Source organism: Astatotilapia calliptera, chromosome 7 (genome assembly GCF_900246225.1).
Source record: "Astatotilapia calliptera chromosome 7, fAstCal1.2, whole genome shotgun sequence".
Taxonomy (NCBI): Eukaryota; Metazoa; Chordata; class Actinopteri; order Cichliformes; family Cichlidae; genus Astatotilapia; species Astatotilapia calliptera.
Genome location: NC_039308.1, coordinates 65,256,795 through 65,281,464, shown reverse-complemented (window position 1 = coordinate 65,281,464; position 24,670 = coordinate 65,256,795). Strand labels below are relative to the sequence as shown.

Genomic DNA, 24,670 nt, shown 5'->3' with positions numbered 1-24,670 from the left:
AGGAGAAGTATATGTCCTAACAGGTCCTGTTTTTCTCCACTGTTAGAACTTGCAAACAGGCCAGTTTCACTGTCTTCAATTGTCTAAACATGTATTTTATTGGTGAGCTAACAAAGAAAGAGCACCAGGTCCCAAGAACAAACACTTTATTGCATTATTCTATGGAATAAATTCGTCAGATCACATTAAAAAGCATTCCTTCCTCAGCTAAATTAGGACACTTAATTGCGTTTCAGTATCTCTTATTGAAAATGAGCCTATTAGCTAACACTGTGCAGGAAATAGTCTCATAAAAAGCACGTTTTTCCACATAAACTGTGGTTACACCACACATGCGCCACTGCCAACTATGCTACATTTGAATGCTATAAACTCATTGCCTTTGGAGTAGCAGGACACATAGCAACACATGGCCATAAAAGCTTTAATCAGGCACAAAGCAACTGGTGTGTATCAACACTGTAAAGGTCAACATGAGTAAACAATTTAATGACGGTTTTTCTTTTTTTTTTCTAGTATTAGGAGACATCACACGTCTTAGAAAGAACTAATTAGCAGCCAAGGTAGGCACAAGGCAGTAGTGACAGATATTAACACAGTAAGTGTTGGTACAGTCAACAGTAATCGCACACAGGCTAATGACTGCATGGAGGAAAAGTAAGTGAGGGAAGGCGAGATTCTTCAAAGAAACATGTCAAACTGTAAGTTCGACATTTTCACAACCGCTTATCCAATGTTACATTCTGGAGGTGAGGGCGATGGGACGAGGGGTACGCCTGCAGATACCATGAATCTGGCATCAACGCTCATGCAACACCTGTTGTTGTTGTTTTTTTATTACCGTCTGCACCTATTGTTTCCCTCTAATCTCTTTCATTGTCTTTCTTTCAGAGCAGCGAGCAATATAAGCAGAAAGAGTCCTACACTTTGATTTCATTCCAAATGCAACATGTGTGAAACATTCAATGTTCACAATGCAAATAAATCAAATTCATGAACAATAATTGAATTTAAACATTAGGTTTTCTCTCTTTACAGATTTTTTTTATGCACATTGCAAAAATATGCTTATCAACCCTTGCAACTTCCAGCTTTAGCAGCAATAGCCTATTTTCTTGTATGAAAGTGGGTAACCAATAGTAATTGTGTGGATGCCTCAAAGGGCATCCACACTATTGAGTTCCTGTTTCTCTTTATTCTTGATCTTCAAGTTGCTTCCGTACGTTTTTCGGTGTTCAAATCTTAAAAAATTCTGCTCTTTCTTGCTATGACTTTTGGTGCTCATAACTTCTATACTTTTTGAGATGTTGAATTTTTTTTGCAATATTTTTTGCCCATTTCTTCCACATTATCAGTGGGGTCACTGATTTTCCTTGTTGGGTTGACCTAGGTTTTAGCTCAGTGAGATGAACAGCCGTCCTCAGACTGGGAGGCCCGGGTTCAAATCCCGCTTATGGCAGCATTTCATTCAGTTAACAGTTAAACTTTTTTAACTCTTTTCAGCAAAATTTTCAGTTTTTTCTGCTGTTTTCAGAAAAAAAACTTTTCTGCAGAAATTCTGCTCATTCACCTCTTCTGCAAAATTTTCAGCCTTTTCACCTCTTATCAGCACAATTCTCAGCAGCTTCTGCTCATTTCAGCACCTCTTCTTTGTGAGAATGAGTTTGGCTCAGTGAGATGAGTAGCTTCCTTGAGACCAGGAGGGCCAGGTTTGAATCCTGCTCACGGCAAAACTTTTCATCACTTTTCAGAAAAAATTTCTCCGTCTTTACCCCTTTCAGTAGAATTTTTGGCTTTTCACCACTTTTCAGCAAAAATTTCTGCTTCTTCACTTGTTTTCAGCAGAATTTTCAGTTCTTCACCGCCATACAATTTTTTGCAACTTTTCATCTTTTTCAGCTATTTTCAGCTGACAGCTTCAGCGTTACGGCATCCACACAGCATTTTCGCAGGAAATGCAAATTTTTCTAGTTGAATTACAAATATGCATACCCCCTTTTTCCACATCCAGAGTTTTACAGCAGTTAATATGTCCTGAATTTCATTTTAGTTCCAAACTAAAGTCACTGGAACAGCTTCTATACACAAAGCCTGGGAGAAAGAACTGTTTTATTTGGGGGACAAAAGTACAGGAGGAGACGATCTGTGAACATGCACGATCAGAAAGGAAGTATATTATGAGGCTCAGAGAAAAAGACACTAGTAGCTCTAGTTTTACATATTGCATCATATGCACATAATTCTCATGCACCCAGATCTGTTATGCAAATTTCAACACATTACGAGAAAAAAAAAATCAGTCAAGATAATACCCATGCATTAGCTCCTGCCTCTGATTTGTATGCAGAGAGTCTGCAGTCAAAGTCTCGATGAGATGAGTTATGAACCTACATGGAATTACAGTGACGCCGAGTTTCGACTGCCTGCACTCTTTAAACTGCACACAGAAGCCGCAACGACACAAAGGGAGATTTGCAGCAGATATAAAACTCTAATGTAATTGACTGTGCGCCACAATCAGATAAGCAACACTAAATGTCAAATGACTCCAGCTGAGTGGAGCTTGGCGATAAAATATATAGTGCCCATTACGGCGTGTCAGTCATTCACCGAGCCCGCCTCTTTAACCTGAATGAAGAATAGTTCCTTGAAATCAAACGTGGAAAAAGCCAGGACAGGCTGACAGATCCTCTCTCTTGCATTTTATGCCTAGTTTCCCTCTTATCACAGAATATTAATGTGCCACTGTGGGTACTTAGCAGCCAGATTTTCAGCACCTGATAAATCTCAACCCGCAATTTAAAGCGCAAACTGTATTTATTTTCACTGCGATCGTCATTTGCAACGCTGTATACAATTTAAATTTCATATGGGCGGCTGAAGGCTCAACTCGCCCTGAGGAATAAGTCCCCCTCGCGTACCATTACTCAAAGTGACTGCCTCGCTCCACGGAGACAGAGAGAGACAAATGTACACGGTGCAGTAATGAACTGTTTGCCATTTGGGTAAGCGATTGGGTCACGAGACTCGCATACATACGTACTCACGAGAATACAGTACTGCAGCATTTCATCACAGACGTTCATATAAGAAGGAAACGTCTCGAGTTAACATGATTGAAGTGATGATGACAGGTCTCTGGCTGTTCTTGCTTTTATGTTGTCTGTGGTGTGACTAAATGATATGCTACGATAATGATGGTTGTCAGCTAAAGTTAGGAAAATCAAGCAAACTCACTTCCAAAAAATATGCTTTTTTTTACAGTCTTGCCTCAAAAAAACTTTGTTTTCCCCGTGTGCCTGACAGCCCACAGCTCCTTATTTGTCTCCTCAATGCACAATAACCCACTGCGACCTGACTTCTCTTTGTCTTGCAAAGATCTGTTATTTTTTCATACCAGTTTTAAGCTGTTTTGACTTTGAGTGACTGAGCACCCGTGACACTGCTTTAAAGAAAGGTGATCTGATTGATGCAAACACCACGAGGATACTCGGGCAAAGTTTACTGTTAATAAATTGCATACTTTTAAGTGGCTTTGCAATTCTTGAAAAACAACTGCAAGACAATCTTTGAAGCAAATGACAGATGTGACTTTATTCTGTTATGACAGCTACAGTAGAAATAAACACTTTAGTACTGAGAAAAGCTGACACACCACACCACACCCATTGTAGCAGCATTACACAGGCGTGTCCTCTTTTATAGAGCTGATAAAAAACCTTGTATTTCGATTTTACACGTCTCTGACTGGCTCAGCACCAATAAGACAAAGTAACAGCAATGGGACGGACGGCCTTTATTTGTCATTTCCTGCAAAAACAAAGAAACATGCTGCAGACAAATCTTAACACTTCTCTTTTTAATTTTGCAACCTTGTTTACTTCAAAGAAATACATGACTCTTATTCTATTTTAATATCTGTAAAAAGCTTAAAACATTTTTATGTAAAGCACTTTGGCAACACACCGAGCTACAGAAGCTACGCTGGATGAGCAGCGCAGCAGCAGAGCATATCTGACCCCGGTGATGTTTGCCAATTTAGCTGACCATTATGGCAAACCATGAAAGACATCTATAGGGCCTGCACTGTGCCAGAACTGTAACTATGTTCCAGTGGATTTTGTTTTCCTGCAAAGACAATTGGATCAGCAGGGTTTTTGGACTTTCAATCAAAAGTAGAAAAACTGTCAGCTTTGAGGCATCATCTCCTGCAGCCCTTTTGGCCCCGTTTCCTTTCTGGTCTAGCCATGCCTGACAAGCCATTAGCAGGTCTGTCCGCCTGCCGCAATGGATGGGCAATATTCCAGACAACACCGGGAGTCTGATAAGGCTTAAATCATGAGAGGACAGCTTGGACATGAAGCTAGAGTCCCGCAACCATCATTTTTAGACTATGCTGCACACTAAAAAGGAGAGGCTTCTCATTTTCTTCGTTGCTTTTTATCGTTTCATCTGTCTGTCTTATGTTTTACATACGGCCTTGCTGACCACAGTCCCTCCTTACCACACAGCATTTCCAAAAGAAAGATCCCCTTTCATTGGCTCCTCTGGAACACTTTTGTCACATCTGTGCACATGTCTCATTGAATTTGTGATGATGGGTAGGGATTCAGGGATGTCACAGGAAGTAGACAGCAAATAGTAAATACTTCTGACAGGAGCTGTTGGGGGAAAAGGGCTTCTTAATGGCTGGATGCTTCAAAGGCGACAAGAAAATATAAAATGACCATCGCTTTTTGTTATCTTAGCTGTTTCTCCTGAAAAATATTTTCATTTCCATCTCTTTTTATCGCTGCACGCCATCTGAATACACAAACACACACACACACAGAAAAATGGAGAAAACCTCCAATGTCCATTGCATAAAAACAGCCCACTTGTGAGAGGATTAGTAATTTGCAATTTAAACATAAGAGGAGCACTGAGTGATCCTTCTGAATCGCTGCACAAAGAGACGATATGGAAGGGGGCAGCCCAGTTCAGATTAAACATGGACTTCACTTTTAAAAGGCTTACCTTGTTTTGCAAACATGAATGGCCAAAAACCTCCAACAGAACAAACAGTTTACCTTGTAAAGGAGCACAATGATCTGTCGCAGTTTGAGCCTGTGGAAAACGCAGACGTCATACAGCGCTGATACAGCCAGAACGGTTACTCCGAGCTCCTTCCAGAGCATGCTGCAGGCGGCGCAACCCAAGCTACCAAGGAACCAGGCCACGAGCCGCCAGGACCCAGCACACCCCCGCAGCCTACAGTGACGTATGTAACACAGCAGGGACAGCAAGAAGAAAAGGGCGGCACCTTCATCGGCTCGGCCGACTACACCTGCCACTGCCTCGGTGTGAATTGGGTGAGAGGCGAAGAGCAAGCCAGCCAGTAGGCTCCACAGTCCTCCTCCGAGCAGCAGGCGAGCGAGTGAGGTAAACAGGCCTGTCACAGCCCCATGGAGGACCACATTAACCAGGTGGTAACCCCAAGGCTCCAGCCCACCCACAGCATGATTAAGGCGGAAGGAGAGGGTACACAGGGGTCGGTAAGACTTATGGCTGCCGCTGTGTGTGAGTAAGGTGCCCCAGAAATCATCGTAGAAGATGTTTGTCCAGGGCGTCTCTGGAAGCAGGTCCTGATTGGTCTTAATTGCACGGCTGTAAAGAGAGAGAGAAAAAATGGTCAGACAAGAACTTCTGATTGCAACAAAACAAGAAAATAGTTATCTACACGGACAGATCAATCAGTATTTGATCTGAATGTTGCGTTGAGTACTACAAAGACTACTGGTCTCTGACATTCAACAAACGTGTGACAACTGAAGACATTATTTGCTGCTGTGGGTTTCTACAGGCAATGCCTGAACGTGTGGTCATGTGGCATTCACACAGAAAATCAAACGGCGAACTTTAAGTACTGGGCATCTTTGCCACCACCACTTTGGGATTTAAGCAAGAGAACCACACCCAAACCCACAAATACAGACATCCGGTGTGTAATTTTCTGAAGTTAAGAAATACGGTAGACTGAGACGACACCAGTTTGATTTCTGCTGCAGAGACCGAAGGAACAGATTTTTAGAAAAATCGAGGTAAGTGTCCATGAGTAAGTACAAATTAAAACATTTAATGTGTAATTTTGGCCTCTGCTGGCAGCCGTGGCCACCAAATAAAAGACCAGTTAGACATCCCCTGACAGGGTTGAAGCTACATGACCTATCCTAATGCTGCTACATTAGCCACAAGCTGTGTGTCAGTGGTTGTGGGCACGGCCGACAGGGGTCAAGTAAGGGGCAAAGGAAGGCACATTTCTCCCTACGGGAGTCCTTACATAGATGTAAACTGATTTCCTATCTCTTCTGTCACACTACAAAGTGTCCGACAGCTCGTCAAACCTCTGCTGCTTTTTATCTGCTGATGATTTATCGACTCTTCAAATCAAACAAAGACATCAAAAAAAGCGTAGCGGTGTAATTGCAAATGTGATAGGTGGTGCATGACAGGTGATAACAAGCCAAGTGCACCCCATTGTAATCTCTCCTCACGGTTAACACACGATTAGTCTGGAGACAGATGGGAGAAGGTGAGACGGAGTGTTCAACACCTCATGACGAGCAGTTTTTTTAAATATATGATTAAAATAAACACAAATTTGAGAAGAATTTATGTATAAAAACCCAGTTGTCTCAAAGGTAATGAACTGCTTCCTCGGCCACTCTGAGACTTTAAGCAGAACACCTTGGCACAAGCCCAGCTCTCAATAGCAGAAAGCTCATGAGAAGTTTGGTGAGGTGCACTTCAGCATTCATCAAATCACAAAATGATCCATCACCCAGTCTCTGTGAAACTGGTGAGCAGAAATAGCTCCACCTATGATGGATCTAAGGAAACTACAGGCTGCAGGATGTTGGAAAGGGCATGGAAATAATCAACAGGGATATAATAGAAATGCCTTGAATGTCAGCAGACAAATGACTGGATTTTTTCCCAATCTTCTCCAGTCACACTGAAGAAGCAGGCTCACGAGTCAGTAGCCCAACTCTACACTTCACCCCTCAGTTCGTTTTCTCTGGCCCATTTGTCAAGCGAGATCTTCATTCCTCTGCAAAATCCTCACATAAGAGGCATTATGGTTCAATTACATCTCAAAGCCATTCTGGATAGAGTGTACTCTTTTTCCATTGCATAGTGCGGTGGAGCCAAAGAGGCCAGATAGAATATATATCGCCTCAAAACCACACCAGATTTTTCTGGCAGCAAAGCACAGACAGAAGCCGATGTGAGGCAGGCAAAGACCCACTGAGCCACCGTGCCAGGGCTCACTTCTGAGATTGTCTCTTTCTTATATGTCACAGAGGCAAGTGAGCACCTAACACACTCAACAAGCAGGGAATCGAGGAATACAGAGAAAGAGGAGGTGTGACATCACAATCCACTTTGCAACAACTACACAAACACGCCCAATAAATGAACACGGTTGGATACGGTCAGTTTCTCCGGTGTATTTCTAATTATAAATCCACTGCTTCTTGTCATCATCATCATCACGAAGCCCCATTGCTGCACCAGCTAAGAGGCCAGCTGGAGAGGAAGGTTCAGTTTCTGTTGTTGGCTGGGCCCATTCCTCGGTAGAGCTGGCAGCAGGAAGGACCTCTCTGTGCACTGCGAGCCTTTTCCAGGCGAGAGCACATTCCTCCTCCAACCGCCAGCCTGTACTCCGACTCCCGAAGGAACAGACGGATCATGTGGCCACTAACAAGAGAAGCCTCAGAAAAACTTTTCTACCTCCCATTACTCTTTCTCAATCATCTGCTTCTGGCTACCATCCTCAGTTCCTCCACAAGTTGTCTGGATCTCATTCACGTGCTTTAATCGGTCACATTTGTTTTCTTGTCAGAATGTGGACTGAAACAGGGTCGTGTCAGAAACTGCGCTTTTATCCCTGTTGAGATTTGTTTTTTATATGAGCAAAGTTTTTGATTATTTACGAAACGGCGTGTTTACTTACACAGCATGAAATATTTAACAAGAAGAAAAAGGCTGTTAAGGCTCGTGAGCCTGGAGTGTGTGTTCTACTACGCATGCTGCGACCAATTGGAATAATTGTGGTGAAACTAGAAACCTGAGAGATGTTAAAAACATTTCCTAAACTCAATATTTTTAGAAAAGTGTAAGGTCACCAAAACAAGAATGTGTGTGTGACCCCGCTGAACTGAGAAAATAAAGACAGCATGGAGTCTGTTTATATCACATGCCTGACTAACTCCTCCTCGTCGCTTTACAAAAATTATCATTTCCATTCTCACACCACTTCTGAAAGCTGCCGGGGCACGGACCGATTCTCGTATACATCAGTCAGTCCTTCTGGTTTGTCAAAGACTCTTTGTTCATGGTTGACTTGGAAAGAAAGAAAAAAAATCCCTACTTTTCTTTGTGTCTACCTGTCTGCGAGAACCTACAAGGCTGAATTTTGTGAGATATGGTCGAGGGGTCACGAGCCAGGGAAAAATCCCATTTTGATGCTGTGTTTTGGAAGCAAAGATTATTATCATGGGTTTGGTTACAAATTACATATTAAAGATGAGTGGACTACCGGCCTTGGAAGAGGTCTGCTATGACCACACAATGCAATTATAAACCCAGAATAAAAGCAGCACATCCATGAGAAATCTCCCCATCTCCTTACTCTCTTAGGCAGATCAAGAGAGAAGAGCTACTGGAACAATTTCATGTATAATAAGAATGCAGAAGGAGCAGGGTGGAGAAAAATATCCACATCTAATGACTGCAGGATTCCACGTAAGGCCATCGAACATTCAAGATTGATTGGCTCTTTATGGTTGAGACTAAGCAGCACATAGGAGACGAGCCTGGATATTAAAAAGGAGATTGAAATCCAAGGACATGTAAAGGGAAAATCCTGATGACAAGTACTCAATGAATTTGAGATGAAGCCATGAGGGAAACACAGCTGTATGACCAAACTAAACCCCCCCCCCACCCCCCCTCCTTTTTTAAATCCTCCAAAGCCTGAAGGAAAATGACATAAAAATAGGCAAACCATTCTCCCCACAGAATGCATCCAGGCTGGGCATGTGACCAGAAATAAATTACACAAGAGTAAAGGTTTTTGTAAAGTACCAAGTGCCTCGTATGCCTATGAAGAAAAAATATTCAGCAGCACTCAAGAAGCAAATAGGAAGCATTTCAATAACCAATTTTACAAAGTGGAACACTTGAATTTTACTAGTAAGAGGAATCTTTGTACGAGTCAGGCGTTCTCATCGGATTCTAATTCAATCAGGTGATGAAGATCAGACTAAAGAACTCTCAGCCTGGACGCCGGTACACTGGAGACAAAGTTACCCTTTCAGAATAAAATACTTATTAAGATTTCAGCATGTAAAAAGAAGAGAGTTTGGCGAAGATCTGCCAATTTTATGTCATCGTGGAGATTCGATATCTAAACGAAGCTCACTGGTATTTTCGGTCTCCCCACTCAGACGCAGTGGTAGCCCACTCTCTGTTCCCCAAACGTTCTTTCCAGTTTTCCTTCTCATGAGCACGCTACCCGGTCATTCTCCCACTAGGTTACACTTCGTATATGCATGAGTGCGTTTTCTACTTTTTAATTGACTAGAAGGATAAATAAAGAAATAAATAGAGCTGGTTACGACCCCAGATAAATGGGGACGGTTGCATCTGGAGGGGCATCTGGCGTAAAATCGTTGCCAAATCAAGCATCAACAACAGGGATCTACAATAAATCTATAAACAATATTAACAAGAACGTGTAAGTGTAATTTCAGCTGAGCAAAAACAAGTTATTTGATTTAGCTTGCTTTTACATCCCCACACATTCTGCATCTTAAACCAAATTTCATTATCACTGCAGTTTAAAAGAGCCAGTGACTGATTTCATAGATTATGCATGAAAAAGAGACGACAGTTCAAGAAGACAAACAGAGCCAGTGCCATTGTGGGGTATCTGCTGAAGCCAACACACTGCTGGGGCCCACCATAAAATCCCCATTGTCATGAATGAATAGCTTCTTTCTTCCACTTGACACATGTGATTAGCATGTTTATAACACCATTTCTTAAAACGGCCCGAGTGAACATTACGGATATTTCAGTCTTCTTCATTTTAATGTAATTGATAAGAATTGAAAATTGGAAACAAGTTCAATAAATATTAAAAGAAAATTAAGAGCATTGTCACTCCTTACTGTGGATCCCGTTCAGTCACTTTAATTGATGAGGGTAAGGGTGGATGAGCCGGTGGCTTTGTAGGCAAAGTGGCGGCTAGAGATGAGGGAAATCGTGGTTCCTGCCAATTACGTGGATATAATTTGAGCCTAGCTCTACAGTCTCCTATGTATGTTGAAGAGTTTAATTACTGGTGGTGCACCCAAGTTTATATTGCCCGTTTCCTTTGATCTATATTCTTACTTTCTTCTAATGGACATGCACTCCAGTACTGTGGATAGTTTGCTCTAATCTGCGCTTAAAGTTTAAAAACTATGTTTAATATGCACACACAATAAAAAAATAAAGACAAACTCATTCAAAAGGATCTAAGTGGTCTTCAGAGTGTAGCAAGTAACACTGTGTCCAAATCACCCAGCAGCACTCCTAAGCCTCCCCAGGTCTTCCCCCCGAGCAGTGTATTTGCATTGCTTCACTGGCACAGTCATGGACCCTTACTCCATTTCATGGCACAGTAGACAAGCAAACACTGGGACACTGAGTCTGAAGTGGGCCAGGCTCGTCCAGTGAGCTTGCAGAGAGCTCACTGAATACCCCTGCCTGCTGCCTAGCATCCCTGATCAGCCTTTCATTGGGGTACAGGATGGCCACAGCAGGGTGTGAGCTGAATACTGATCAGCTCAGCAAACCATCGAACCAACCAGTGAATCACACTTCTATTTGGCCAAAACAGAACTGACAAAATAAGAATCCGGCCAATCTAGTACTGCATCCCAAGGGTGTGCTTACTAACCTGTGCATTTAAAAACAGAAGTAAAATTTTCCCCGAATAACTTCGGTTCAAGGAAGAAATGCATCACAAGGATAAAATATTGTCTTTCTGTTTTAAAGAATGATGTTGGCGATCTTCAAAAGACAACACGGACCCTCAATCACTGTCCAAAGCCACAGAATTCTGAGTAAATCATCTAAATGTCACATTTTCGGGCCAAGTGTAAAGTTGTGTGATGTTTATGGTTTATTCCAGGTGCAAGAGACAATTATGAGGAGCTGCCCGTGCAGAGCTGAGTGATATAAACTCTGATTATTGCATCTAATAAATCTGTCAGCATGTGCAGGGCTGAGAGAGACAGCAAAGAGCTGCTGGGTCACCCCTGTACTCCCCTCTCTCACACACATCCCTCTCTTTCTCAAGCACTAACTCTTCTCTTTTGTGTCGACTGTTCTGTAAGGAACTGCTCGCTTTAGCATGTTAACATGTTTAAAGTGTCAGTGCTAATCTGAAACATTCAATCGCGCGGCGTCTTTTTGGGCTTTTTACCAAATTAAGACAAAATCTGGAAATGTTTCCATTAAGTTTAGTTCCACTGAGTGTTTTAAAATAAATGTCACAGCCCAACAAGACTAAAATTGTTATCCTCAGACTATTCCAACTGCATTTTCCCCCAACGCTGACCCATGTCTAATGCCGTGGTAGTCACACAGGCCCTGCTTGGAGGGGGCCACTTCACAGCACTCTTCCTCACAACAGGGGGCTTTTGTCGTGCTCTGACCTTCTTGGGCACACGGTAATAAATTAGTTTGACTTGTTCCTTCTCTCGTGTTCAGGGTGCATCTTTCACACTGCGAAGCAGCAGAGAACCTACTCTTCCTCAGTTTGCGTATACGACCCCTTCAGCCATTATTGGGCTATTTAGGCATTCTCGCTCGGGTTGGGAGTATGATGAAGCATGGAGCTTTTCATTCCAGCCCACATGAGATGGATGGAACAACCACAGCAAGATGGAAAAATCCTGTGGAAGAGTTCATGTATGCAGAAAAGCAACACATGAGTGCATTTGCTCATCTATCTAGCGTTTTGCCATCATACTTCCCTTTTTACACGAAGGCATTTTACGAGACTCAGCAGCCCCGAAGGTTGAGCATGAATCACGGAGCATCACTGCAGAGACCTCTGTTCAGTGATGTTTATGGCAGGGGAGCTTAAGAGCAGGAAGGGCCTTTGAGAATGCCAACAGAGCAGAAAGGAGAAGACATCTTTAGTACCCCTAGCATCTTATATCTTCAGTATTAGAACCAGCTGCGCCTCGTCTCAGATCTCACGGCTATGTCTGTTTAAATATGAAGAAGCTCCTTTAATGCAGCCGTGCTCACAGAGCCCGTCTTCTCTGGGCATAGCGGTTAGTGGCTATTTTCAAGAAGTCTTGCGATCAATCAAATGCGAACAAATATGACAAAGCTGCAGAGGGCGGGGCCTTATATGTAGTAAACATGCTGCAGTCAACAATTTAAATATATAAAGAATCACTGCATTAATGAATGGCAGCATTCAAGGATGCAGCGCTGACTAATTTGATTAGATACTATGACAACAGGCCAGTGTTCTCACACTGCTCTCAACCCAGCCTTTCTTAGTGCTCCCATTTGGACTCCAGTGCTAACTGAATGCACATGTAGCAGATTCACAGAGAGCCCAAATCAACAGCCACGTGATAGTAATGAGGCTGCTGTCGGTGTTAATGTGGAGGGATGGGCCTCCGGTGCTCCGTCAGGACTCAGCACAGATCTGTCTATGACAGACTGGACTGCATTAGTGTTTGCTTCCCTTTAGATAACCAGTGTGAGTGTAAGGCTGTGCACAGTGATGAAGAGTAATCTGTTATTAATTTCAACTGAAACTGGAAACGAAAGATTAGTTTGCTGAAGTTAATACTTTGAAGATCAACAACAGTCTCAGCTTCTGCTTGATAAACGAGGTTTGTCCATGAATATGGAAGATGGGAAAAAATGACTGAAATAAAACGAGGCTCATCTCCGTGGCCTGAAGTTGTCTGTTAATACAAATGGAGCTCACTGTAAATATCTCCAGCGTTGCTTTCCGTTGCGTGAGACTGCTTTGCATCGTAAACTCATAAACATAACCACGAAAAAACCCAAATAGCCTCTTATGTGTTTTTAAATGCTTTGTCTTCCACATGGTGTCAATTTGGATTTTTGTGAGAGGCTCATTTACGCATTTGAATTTTTACAGCCACTAAATCGCACAAACCGCACTGACTCCTTAACCGAGGCCTGTGCTTTTTACAGACCCTGAATTTCCTCATTTACTTTTCCACTTCGAAAGTGCAAAAATCAACACAAGTAAACAATCTGATGGGGCACAGTTAAGCCATACCTTCAATTATTACTGAGGAGCTTGTCCACACACAGTTCCTTTTTTGTTTTCCAGTGTCACAGAAGATTTTCGTACAAAACGTTCACCCCACTCAACTGACACGGTGAATAATTTCAAATTCACTTATCTCACCTTGATTTTATTGGACAGTCCTGTTTTCTCCTGGGTGGCAGCGGTTAGCACAGTGAACTCTTGCATCATCTCCCTGTGCCTGGGCACACCAGCTTCTTTGTACAGTCTAAATATATGCATGTCATTCTAAGTAGTCCAAAGGTGTGAGAGTATGTTTGCTTGCTTTTCTGTGTGAGCCCTGTGATGGACTGTGGGTCTTTCTCAGTATACCCCACCTCTTGCTCCATTCTCGTGTAGCATGAGCTCCGGCCCCCCAGCATGGCCCTGAATTAGACGGGTGGTAAGAAAATGGATGAATGAATCTTTTTTTTTTTCTTTTTTAATCACAAAAGAAAGAATACTGCTACACTGATACAATTACCAGAGCAAACAGAGAAAGACCCATAAAATTAAGCATAACAATCTAATCTAATCTTTGTGCTTTGAAATAGCAAAAAATGGGAAACTTCCTCTATTAACAGCACTGTTTCCTGCCATGTCTTCTTCATGTCTTCTCTGTATTGTATTGTTGCTGCTGTCACTGCTCCACAAAAGACTTTCCACAGCTAATCTTTTTCTCCAAGTCAATAACATTCAGAGGCAATTTTCTTCAGTTCCCTTTGTCGAGCTAAATTGAATCCCAAACTAAGATGCTGAGCTGCTCTGCAACAGTCAGCACTACCAGGCTTTCCAAAGCCAGCTGTTGAACACAGACACTCCCGGGTTACAAAATACAAAACACTGAAATAATATCAATAAAGTAACAGTTGATGAGGCTGTATCACTAGCTTTAATCGTTAGCTTTAATCGTTAGCTTTAGGTCAGCGGGCTTTGAACTAACGTGAGCAGAAATCGATGTGTTTGGGTGGGTGTCTGAGAGCAGGTATCACACAACATCAATCTATAGTCTCTGTCCTAAGGGCGGATCTGGTTGCTAAAGAGGCTGCGTAAATAATCAGCCATGTGACTCCACAGGGGGAGTTGCTCGATTGGATCATTTTCCCTGTGGTAAGCTCATATTTTAAAATAAATAAAAGATAAATGTTACAGATTTACAAAAGTTTGTAAAAGATGGTGTGATGTCACAGACCGTGTCTGGCAATGAAATGTTGGTCAGTAAAGCGAGTTTAACATTTTACACGCTAAAAATGTATGTTTTAAACTGCGTTGAATGCTGCCGACAGCACAGTGACCTGAACGGGTTAAACAAGAAATCCTTTTTTTCAAGGTCTCTTCTACCCAAGTTCTCTTTGAGGTTTCTCTGTAGTGTAATTCTGGTTAGCCGCGAAACAATAAAGGACCATGTGGTGCAGAGGTCTGATGAAATGAACAACTGTATGCTGTGCTTTATTCTTCAGCCAGACTGGCAGCACCAATAAGTCATAACCATTCGTATGGTAAACCAGAGCAAACCGGTAAATGACTCAATGAGATCCATAAAATGACAGTTTTAAAATATCTACAGAGAAATCCTTCTAAAATAAGAATAAGGTTATAAATAAAGTGACATAAATTAACATCCCGTATGCCTCGTGTTAATAACCGGTGCTAGCTGCAGGCCTTGACAGAAGTTTTCTAAATTAGCAATATACTGAAAAAAACCTGACTGACATTTGTGTCAAACATCAAAAGGCTCCAGTCTGCAGATACAAGGAAAAAAAGGAAACTTAATAAGGTTTGCACTTTGCACATAAAGATTTATGCTTGCAAAGTCAGACACCGCAGTAAACGTGGAGACATGAGGGACAGATATAAAGGACGCAGACGCAAGACTGATGCCTGTTTTTTTGGCTTTTTAATTCACCCAAGTACGATAAATATGTCTACAGGTTTGATCAAAAAAGCTGTGATGGGAGTTACGTACTGATGCGGGCTGCGACGTTGTCTGAAGTGCAATTGTACATGAGATTTGAATTTCCTTATTCACTAGGATCATAAAAACAACGAAGGAGATGGTAGTTTAGTCCTTTTATTACATCAATGCTATCAGCTCATCTCAATAAACAGCCCCAATCATCAGCAGAGCAACATGAAGCTAAAAACCTTTTCCCCCTCTTCTTTACTTAGGCTCTGTTCACTGTGACAGAAAGACATGTATTCACTGCATTTCTGAAATACTTGTTGGTGACATATTGTAGGTGGATTGAACAAAGCTGAGGGAGTGGACGCTGGGGCACCGGGCCCCCAGATAGGAGGACAAAGGATCCCGCATAGCTCCAGCTGTGTGAAAGGGTCCTAACAAAAGGCTGAGAAGAAGAGTGCTTTATGAAGCTGGCTGGAAGGAGAGGAGGCAGAGTCGGGGTCTGTGCCCACAAACCGAGGCCCCCGGTCTTGGTGAGTTACTGGAGCACGACCATGTGTGGTCCGTAATCACACCCAGCAAGCAGCAAGGACCACGCCTCCCTCAATGGAAAGACGGATGCCCCCTTCCTGATTGCTTCAAGACTTGGTAAGAAAGGCTCAAGGAACAAAGGAACCTGCCCTGTTGGGAGAGGGCCATTCAACAGGTCGCAGGAGCATGCCTCTCTGGGTTTACTCTTCTCCCGAGGAGGACAATAGATTTGACAGGTGCTGGAGGAAGAAAGACGAGAGAACGCGATGAGAGAAAGAGACAGATGGGTTTGAGTGCAGAGGTAGACGACGAGCTGAAAGAAGAAGACCTACCTAATAAGCAAATGGCTTTCGGAAGGGAGAACAACAATTAGCATGAAGCCAACAACGGAAACCGAGTTATAGGAAGACACGTCGTCAGCGACGCTGCCCATTGTTTGTCCCATTCGTTTATAGAAATCCTTGACAAACAAACATGTTCAACGTTATTTAACGGCCTTGTCAATATTTCCAGCCTCACACGCTCAAGCAGAAACACTTGTCATAACATGACAATAAAGCGATGACTCATCCTTCCGTTTATTCATTTGTCTTCATCCTGATCTGCCTGCAAATGCTGCAGCCTTCAGGAGCAGGAAACAGATGGAACAATGTCCCTCATCACACCATAAAACCAGCGACGCAGTTCAGGCACTTCAGTGCCTCGTCTGCAGTCTCCGTCTGCGTCAGCTGCTCTCCGTACCGTTTCCAGGTCATCTGCCAAAAAGGGGGAAGGGAGCAAGAAGTGTCTCTTCCCAGGAAACCTTTCCTTAAGGAATTAGGGTCAACGGCAAGGAGCAGCTGACCTCTCGAGTGCTCGGGATCAGAAAACGGAGCAGAATTGGAAGGAAGAATGGGAGGACACTTACGTCATTCGCTGTCCCCTCCTGCCCTGCCTTTGGTGATCAGGTCACTTACACAAGAGGCTTTAGAGCCGCATTATCCGCTGCTAACAGTTCACAGAGCAGCGGGCTGGTGATGCTGCTCATGAGATCCCGCAGTCCTCGTCCTGGATGTCTAGGCCGTATCTTACAAGTGTCACTGGGTATCCATCAGCACTGAGCACTGTGTTGCAAATACACACGCACACTTCAAGCAGCACTCAACGGCTTATTACACAGAGTGATGGATGCCTCAGTGTAGCCTGGATGTGCTCAGGAAGCTCAGCAGTACTCCTGTTTCCATGCAGCCAGCCATCTGAATTCAACTCAGATAAGGTTAAATAAACTGCAACATGGAAAATGCCTTTTGCTCTTGGATAGGGTCGTGTGTCTCAGTGCTGTAAAATATGATATTTAATGTTACGCAGCTGTAAAAGCTCCAGTTTTAAAGTCTGTGCTACTCATAATTGCATTTGAGTGAAAAAAAAGAAGTGAACAAGTCATTCTAACCGTGCGTTCACACTCTGAGTAACAAGATCAACAAGTCACCAGAGGGCCTTTCATTTCATACGGAGCGCAAAGAGGAGCTGAGGGAGCAGGGAGGCTCACGCTTGTGCGAGAGGCCTCGGAGTTATTAAAAGGCCACCATATCTGCATCTTTCAGGGCCATCGGCTCGCGAACAGGCCACGGCTGTGTGTCAGATGATATCTGCAGATATGTCAGAACTGATGTTTAAGTCAGACAAAACAAAAACTGGAAATTCTGTTAAGATACTTTTTTAATGAAAAAACGACTCAACTGGATATTTTGAGACAGTTTTTTAAACAGAAAAACAACACAGGAGTAAAAATTGTTCATTTTATCTTTAAAGCTATTTTCTGTCTGTTTTTCCAGTGTTTTGTAAAAGTCCCAGGTTCATGGACACGAAGATCTCCATGAGGTGATTTTATCATGAAGTGGGCAAGAAATATTGTTACAGAATATTATGATGAAGACCTCAAAAAGGCGGTCAGCTTAAGAAAGTCGCCCACATCTACAGAAGAAGGCTCTGATCTTACAGAGATCATCTTCTTTAACTAAAAGTAACGAAGAGTAATGCCTATTTTAAACAACAGATTTGGTCAAATGGATTGTCTTCATGTATTTACAGTATGTGATCATGATCCACATTGTTTTGCTCCACCCCCACCGTCTGGCTTTCATCATGGAAGGCATAAAGGACGGGAGCATCTCTGGGGTCGCATCCTTTGGAAAGGAAACACCTATATGAGAGTTTAGTGCTAACTTCTGTGGGCAGCCAGTTAAATAAACAAACACAAAAACAATATCTGGTTTACAAAAAACAGGCATTAAACGGCCATTGTGAAACATTACCAAGGGTGTGACCACCCATGTCCGGCATCTGGGATTAAGTTTGGAAATGAGTCAAACGCTATCCGGCTGTGTGCAACATAAAAAGAAAAACTGCCCACATGTTCTTCCTGTGGTGCAGAATCAAAGCTCTTCCCTCCAAGATAAATATCATCCAGCAGAGTATCACACACATCTTTCATCACAAGGCCAAATGTGGAGGGGAAACAATCATTTTAGAGTTTGTGCAAACAACATACAGGCTAATTTCCAACCGTCTGGGAATTTCTGGGGAAGAACAATAAAGTCACCCCAGCCAAGAAGACTTCACTGTATCTGCTTCCAGTCACTCCAGCGTGCTAACCTTTGCTGCATGGCTTATTTCTCTCTGGACTGTCTGAATTAGCCTGGGAGATGCTGTATCACACCATCAAGACAGGAACATTTAAACAACACTGCAGAGCCAGCTACCTCGAAAGCCTCTGCGCAATCTGTCTGGCCTAAGACGAGGTGACACGTTCATCCTTATTCAGCCTCCCTCACTCGCTATCATTTCACTCCCACCTCGCCGTCAGATAAAGGCACGACATCCAGATATAAACCGAAAGAGGAGATCAAAGATGCTTGAGGTTAGCAGGCCAGAAATACCATTCTGAGGTGAAAGGTGCTCTCCAAGTATACGTCCGAGTAACAAACTGTCATTTCTGGTATGTGCTACTGAATATAATTGGCTGGGAAGCTGTTCGCAAAGGTATATTTTCATCTTGCAGCACCTCTAGCTATAATTCATGGAGTACACTCGGGCATATGCAGAATATTAATAAATCAAGACAAAAATCATCCAGAGTGCTGCTTTTGGATGTTTCTTAGACACTGGGGAGTAATTTGTTATTGCAGGTGGCCCCTTACAAGCCCAGTGTTCCTTCTCAAGTATCCCAAATAAAGAAAACAAAGGCTCTCAGATTACAACTGCAGTGGGCTTTTTACCTTCGCCTGCACAGGAAGCACAAAACACAGAAATTGTAGGTTTGGGTAATAAAAAGAATAAAAACTGTAAATACAAACAACTTTTGCAACAATTTATTCCCACTCTAACATTAAGCCTATGCCAGGTTTGTGCGGTAAACACCAAAATACGTAAATTCGCAGAAGTAGATTAGTCCATTCCCCCCATAATCCCTTTGTTGCCTAGAAGGAGGGATTTGTGGGTCAAGCCCGTGGCGGCGGGGGGGTGGGTGGGTTGGATGTTTCCACGTATGGAGAAGCTACGATGCTTTAACCAGACAAGGAGATGAAGCATCCGTGCCCATTCCCCCTCCCCCCACCCGCACACATCCAGACACACAGTCAGGCGCATGCATACATCCTGCCTCAGACAGACCAGGAACAAACCATAATGGCACAATGACCTACAAACCACAACCCCATGGGAATTATGCACAAGCTTTCAAATCAGATAGCATTAAAAGTCCTCTGCAGCAGCAACACCAGAGAGAGGGGGGCATGTAACTCTACCCCACCCCGAGCGCATTCTAACACACCATCATTTCATGATCTCACAAAAGGCCTGCTAAACATATGCTTTTGTTTCTGATTCCCTGCATACTCGAGTCATGATTAAACGGCTGCGGTCGGTGACTACATGAATCTGTAAAAGCAAACGCCTAAAAAACAACAGCGAGCTACGTGTGTGGCATTTTTCTTTTTCTATCGCATTAATGTGGAGAAACAACAACATTTGTACTCTCTACTGTGAAATTTATAGAAACAGCTTTATGTACTGTATGTTAGTAATTTGTAGCTGCTTAGTGTGACACAATTACTGCTTAATATCACGCAAACACTTTACACTTATTGTGAAGTCAAACGAACGTTGTGTACAAGCGAATAAACTGGAATTGCAACTGCAAACAATTAACACTTGTACCACATTTCCAGCAACACTTTTAATTGCGCCTGTATAAAATTTGCTGTTTGTAATGCGTCCAAATTGGAGGCGGGGAAAAAGGCAGCGTTTTCACGGCCCTGCTCACACAGTGGTCAATAGCATCAGCCAACACACAGAGCACCTTTCAGGTTTTCTTGAGCGTTTATAGTATAGAACTTGGACAGACAGACGGTCCAAGAAATATCGTATTGATGATTTCATTTTCGTACTGGATGCAGAAAAAACGTTTTGCTACTGGAATATAAATAACCGTCTCTACGCACACACAGCAAACAAGCATTACCCGCTAATTCCTCTTTTCGCCGTGCTCTGAGGGACCACCTGTTAGACGTGATCCTCATTAGACTGGGGACTGAGAGGCCGCCGTGGGGCTGTTCAATCAAAAAGTCAGACTCATCCTGGAGGAATCCAGCTGTAAAACGCACCCTCGCTGGGAAATCACTCAAAAGAGCTCATAAAAAAAAACCACACACACAAGCATCTACTCACATAAGCTCCATTTCTCTCTCACACACACACACACAGCAACAGTACACCCAAACAAACACACATTTTTAAATTCTAACTGCTTTCCAATGAACTCAGAGGCAATTGCTATCGCTGGTCCTCGAGGATTCAAAGGCCCATTATCCAGCAGGCTGGGATTAGATTTTCTGTTCGGGTGGCTCCGGCGTGACAAGTTGCTGGTGGAAATAGATTCTCTCACCAGGGAGTAAGAAATAACTTCCTTCAGCACACAACAGATGATTTCTTGTAAACATATTGCGATTCCGTTCTTTTGATGGGTCCGTGTCATCAGCGTTTATTTGGAGACGACTCGATCCTTAAAGATGTTCATAAATAAAGCGTCGAAGTAGAAAATCTGTGGAATGGGCGAGAACAGCGCAGCTGATAGTCCTGTGCCCTCCCCAGGTAACCTCACCTCTGCAAAGAGTGCTTACAGTAGTTACACATTTCCTGATATCTGCTACATGTGAGGCGATAGAGGCCAAAGTAACAGCAATGTTTATTTTAACAAAAGGTATTTTGAGAAAACAAAGATGCTAATCTGTCCAGATTTTAAAGGTGTTAAAAGGTAACAGATGCCGTTTCTTTTTACGTCCTCTGCTGGACTGTTTCTATCCAACTCGCCTTGGGAAGCGGGAGCACCTACACCAGATTGCGGACGATGTTAAGTCTCCCACAAAATATTTCAAGCTTCAGGTTACACTGTTTTACATGAGCACGGGAAGTTTTTCCAGAGGTAATGAGAATCTGTGCCAGCTCGGAAAAAGTGCAAAGCGCACTCAGCGGGCCCCAGGGGCAGACAAAACAGCATTAAGTATTAAGGTTGCTTAAATGGAAAGAAATTCACTGTGTCAACTCAATTTCCTTGTGAAGGAGCGGGAAAGCCGGAATCTCAAAAATACCATGTTGACAGAAAGTGCGCGTTTAACGCGTGGTATTGACCAAAACGGCGAGGTGCTGAGAAATTGCACTGGCTCTGTTTGTGATGCTCTCACAAGAGCAAGTAGTGATGAAATATTCAAGCCTATTGTATGACTAGCATGTATCCATACTCACAAGCTATTGTGTTTTTTTAAGTTGTGAAGTGACTGACTTTAAGATATTTTAAGTTAGAGAGCTTTAGTCGTCCAAACAAAGTGTCCCAAACCACCCAAAAGCTGCCTCAGGGTCTGGAAAATGGTAAGAAGATGTAAACAAAACAGTGGGATTCAGTTATATGAACCTGCAGGGTTTTATGCTCGTTTTGACCTAAAACAAGTCAGTGAATTAAAAATGGGAGGATGGATTCATTTCAGCCTCCTACCTAGTAAGTCATATATAATCCAGAATTATGATTAAGTCAAACATTTTTGGCTGCATACTACATTCTCTATATCACCTCCCTTTTATATCTTAACTTATGACCCAAGAGCAGACAAATACATTTTTCTTTTTAGAATAATGTTACAGGTGTTGTCATGGTGCGTGATGTTTTAATCAACCTGCACATTTCGTCCAAACATAAAAAAAAAAAATCTATGAAATGTTTCTCGGGAGCCTCTTTAGCAAATTCACTTTAGATTGAAATGCAACAAAAACTAGAACATAACACAAAGTTTGGAGCACGTCTCCCTACATCAGGGGTCCAGGCCTCGAGGGCCGGTGCCCTGCAGGTTTTAGATCTCACCCTGCGTCAAAACACTTGAATCAAATGATTGGTTCATTACCAGGCCTCATGTTGAGGAGGTCATTTAGCCATTTAAATCAGCTGTGTTGGATCAAGGACACATCTAAAACCTGCAGGACACCGGCCCTCGAGGCCCAGAGATGGACACCCCTGCCCTACATGTTTTCACTTTCTTAATCTATCTGCATTGTACCTGCTATTAATGAGCATATTAGCTTCTTTATATTGGTTCTTGTCCAAAGCACCACTGGGCAAAAGTTCACACCCTCCGTCCCACCTTTCCACCAATGCTAGTTCTGTAGCTTGTGCCAGTTTCAACTTTTCCCCTTTTCCACCAAGGGCGGAGTCGGTGGCTAACAAGTTGTTCATGTTCTGCTTCCAAAAATTCCTCTCCCAGTTGGGTAAACTGGGATGCTTACAGCTGCTTTCAGTGGGGTGAGGGCTGAATTATGCTAGCCAACTATATGAACTTTGTGAATGCAAGTGTGAATTTATAAATGGATCTAAGTGTCCTGTGGTTGCTGTGTTACTACAAGCATTTTTTAATATGGGCATTTACACTGCAAATGGCAAATGTGAAATGTATTCAGCAGAGGTTCATTATGAACTAAGGGTGTGTTAAGAACTCAATTAGCTTTAAATCATGCACTGTCGTAGAGTTGCTAGCGTGGCGAGAAACTCTTATTCTTGTTAAGTATGATTTTCACGTTTTGTGATGAAAAGCTCGGTTCTTTGCAACAATGAAACCAAAGCAAGTGACATCAAGGTCATTAATCAGAGCCAATGCTGGTCTCTGGTGTTTCCTACAGCTTAGATGATCAATCAGTATTGCCAATCGTTTGAGCAGTTTAACAAAAGACTCACACAGCACCAATCTGTACACATCTGTGAGAGTAAGCACCAAACAAATGGTCATTTGCCCGTGTATCTCGTCATAATTCATTCAGCGAAGTTCAATTCCAGCTCGGTGCTAAACATGTTGGTGGGTGTTAGCGAAGCTCTGCAAACCACAAAATCAAGTGCAGTAAATGCAATGAGACTCTGCAGTCTCCCAACCCTGTTATTTCAGTGAAACAGAGTACATTCCTGGAGCTCAGCAGATATTAAAAATTCAAGTCATGCAAACTGGGTTAAAATGCCACACAGCACACACATTTTGTTCAGCTCAGTAGCCGAGGGTTTAAGCCAGACTTCTGCATTTGTGGCAAAGAAATACCCTTCTGGCACTTTTTAGAGTCAACTGGCAGCTGTGGACATCCAGAAGGAAAAGACTGCTAAACTATGACTTTCTAAATTTATGGAAGTGTCTCATCATTCTTATAAGTGTGTTTTAAGGTGAAGTACGTTAAACACACGTATCAGTTGTGTGGAGGCAGACAGGATGCACACCACTCCTCTCCACCTCTGAAAGCTTACAAGGATTGCTCTGAGGCTGTCAGTTGAGAGACCTTCAGCATAAGGTCTTCAGCAGCAGCACTTGAGGTGTGCTCACGGACTTTATGAGGTGCAAAGTGAGCTATTATCCCTCCAAACCTTCAGCTGCCATTCCAGAGGCTGAAAAATTCTCTCAAAACCCCAAAGAAAAATACTTGTATATGGATTTTTATGACTTGAAAAGTGCACTTGCAATTGACCTATCCCCTCTCTTGGCTGAGAAATGCTGACTGTGAAGATGATGTTGCCAAATTCCACACTGCATGGTTCGACTGTGCACTGCACCCACAAATAGATCAAAGACAAAATGAAGGTGAACCCAAACTTAAAAAACATGCCCACAACATCGCTGCCTCAGTGTCCTTTGTTTGTATTATTCATGTTATACCAACAAATTATTCAGACTTTGCCTGAAGGCAAATGTCAGTATACGGTGGAAAATGGACGGACACCACGTTGCTCCACATGAGTCTACGATCCAAACATGTGAGCTCAACGATCTCTAATAGTAAAGACGGGCTTGAGTTTGAATCTTTTCAGCAACTTTTAATGTGGGATTTCTGTGTGATGTCTCCCTTTATTTGTGGTGATTCCATGTCATGGTGCTGGATATTAAAAGGCTATTTTGGGCATCCACGTTGTATTTTATATCCTTGATATCACTTACAATGGTGAGCAGTTAAAAGAATTATTCTCGGCCTTGGAATGGAAAAACCACATGGCCAGTGAAAACAAATGGCCTATGTCACTGATATAAGTTTGTCTTTTTTGGCAATTAGATTCCAGCTGTAATGTGGTAAAAAGGCTGGTTGATAGCAAAGGCTGAATGAGAACAAAGGGCTGCAGCAACATTTCCACAGCTTTATCGTGTAGTATTGATCTTCCTGTTGGGTCATGGGTTTTCCTTTTCCCCTCTTCCAGTCAGCTATGCCTCAGGGCTGTAGTTGGCATTTCATTTCACAAAGCCAGGAGGGATCCTGCCACATGTAGTACCAGCCGTACTGGATAGCTGGTTATAGGCAACCAGTTA

General features: G+C 42.8%; 1 protein-coding gene across 1 annotated transcript in view; it reads right to left on the bottom strand.

Moving 5' to 3' along the window:
• The window catches only part of tmtc2b (transmembrane O-mannosyltransferase targeting cadherins 2b), an 82,557-nt gene that overhangs the window by 39,034 nt on the left and 18,853 nt on the right, over window positions 1-24,670 (bottom strand). The window contains exon 2 of the mRNA XM_026176644.1: window positions 5,070-5,646. Within this exon, the coding sequence (XP_026032429.1) occupies window positions 5,070-5,646 (577 nt within the window). The remainder of the gene's footprint in view (window positions 1-5,069; window positions 5,647-24,670) is intronic.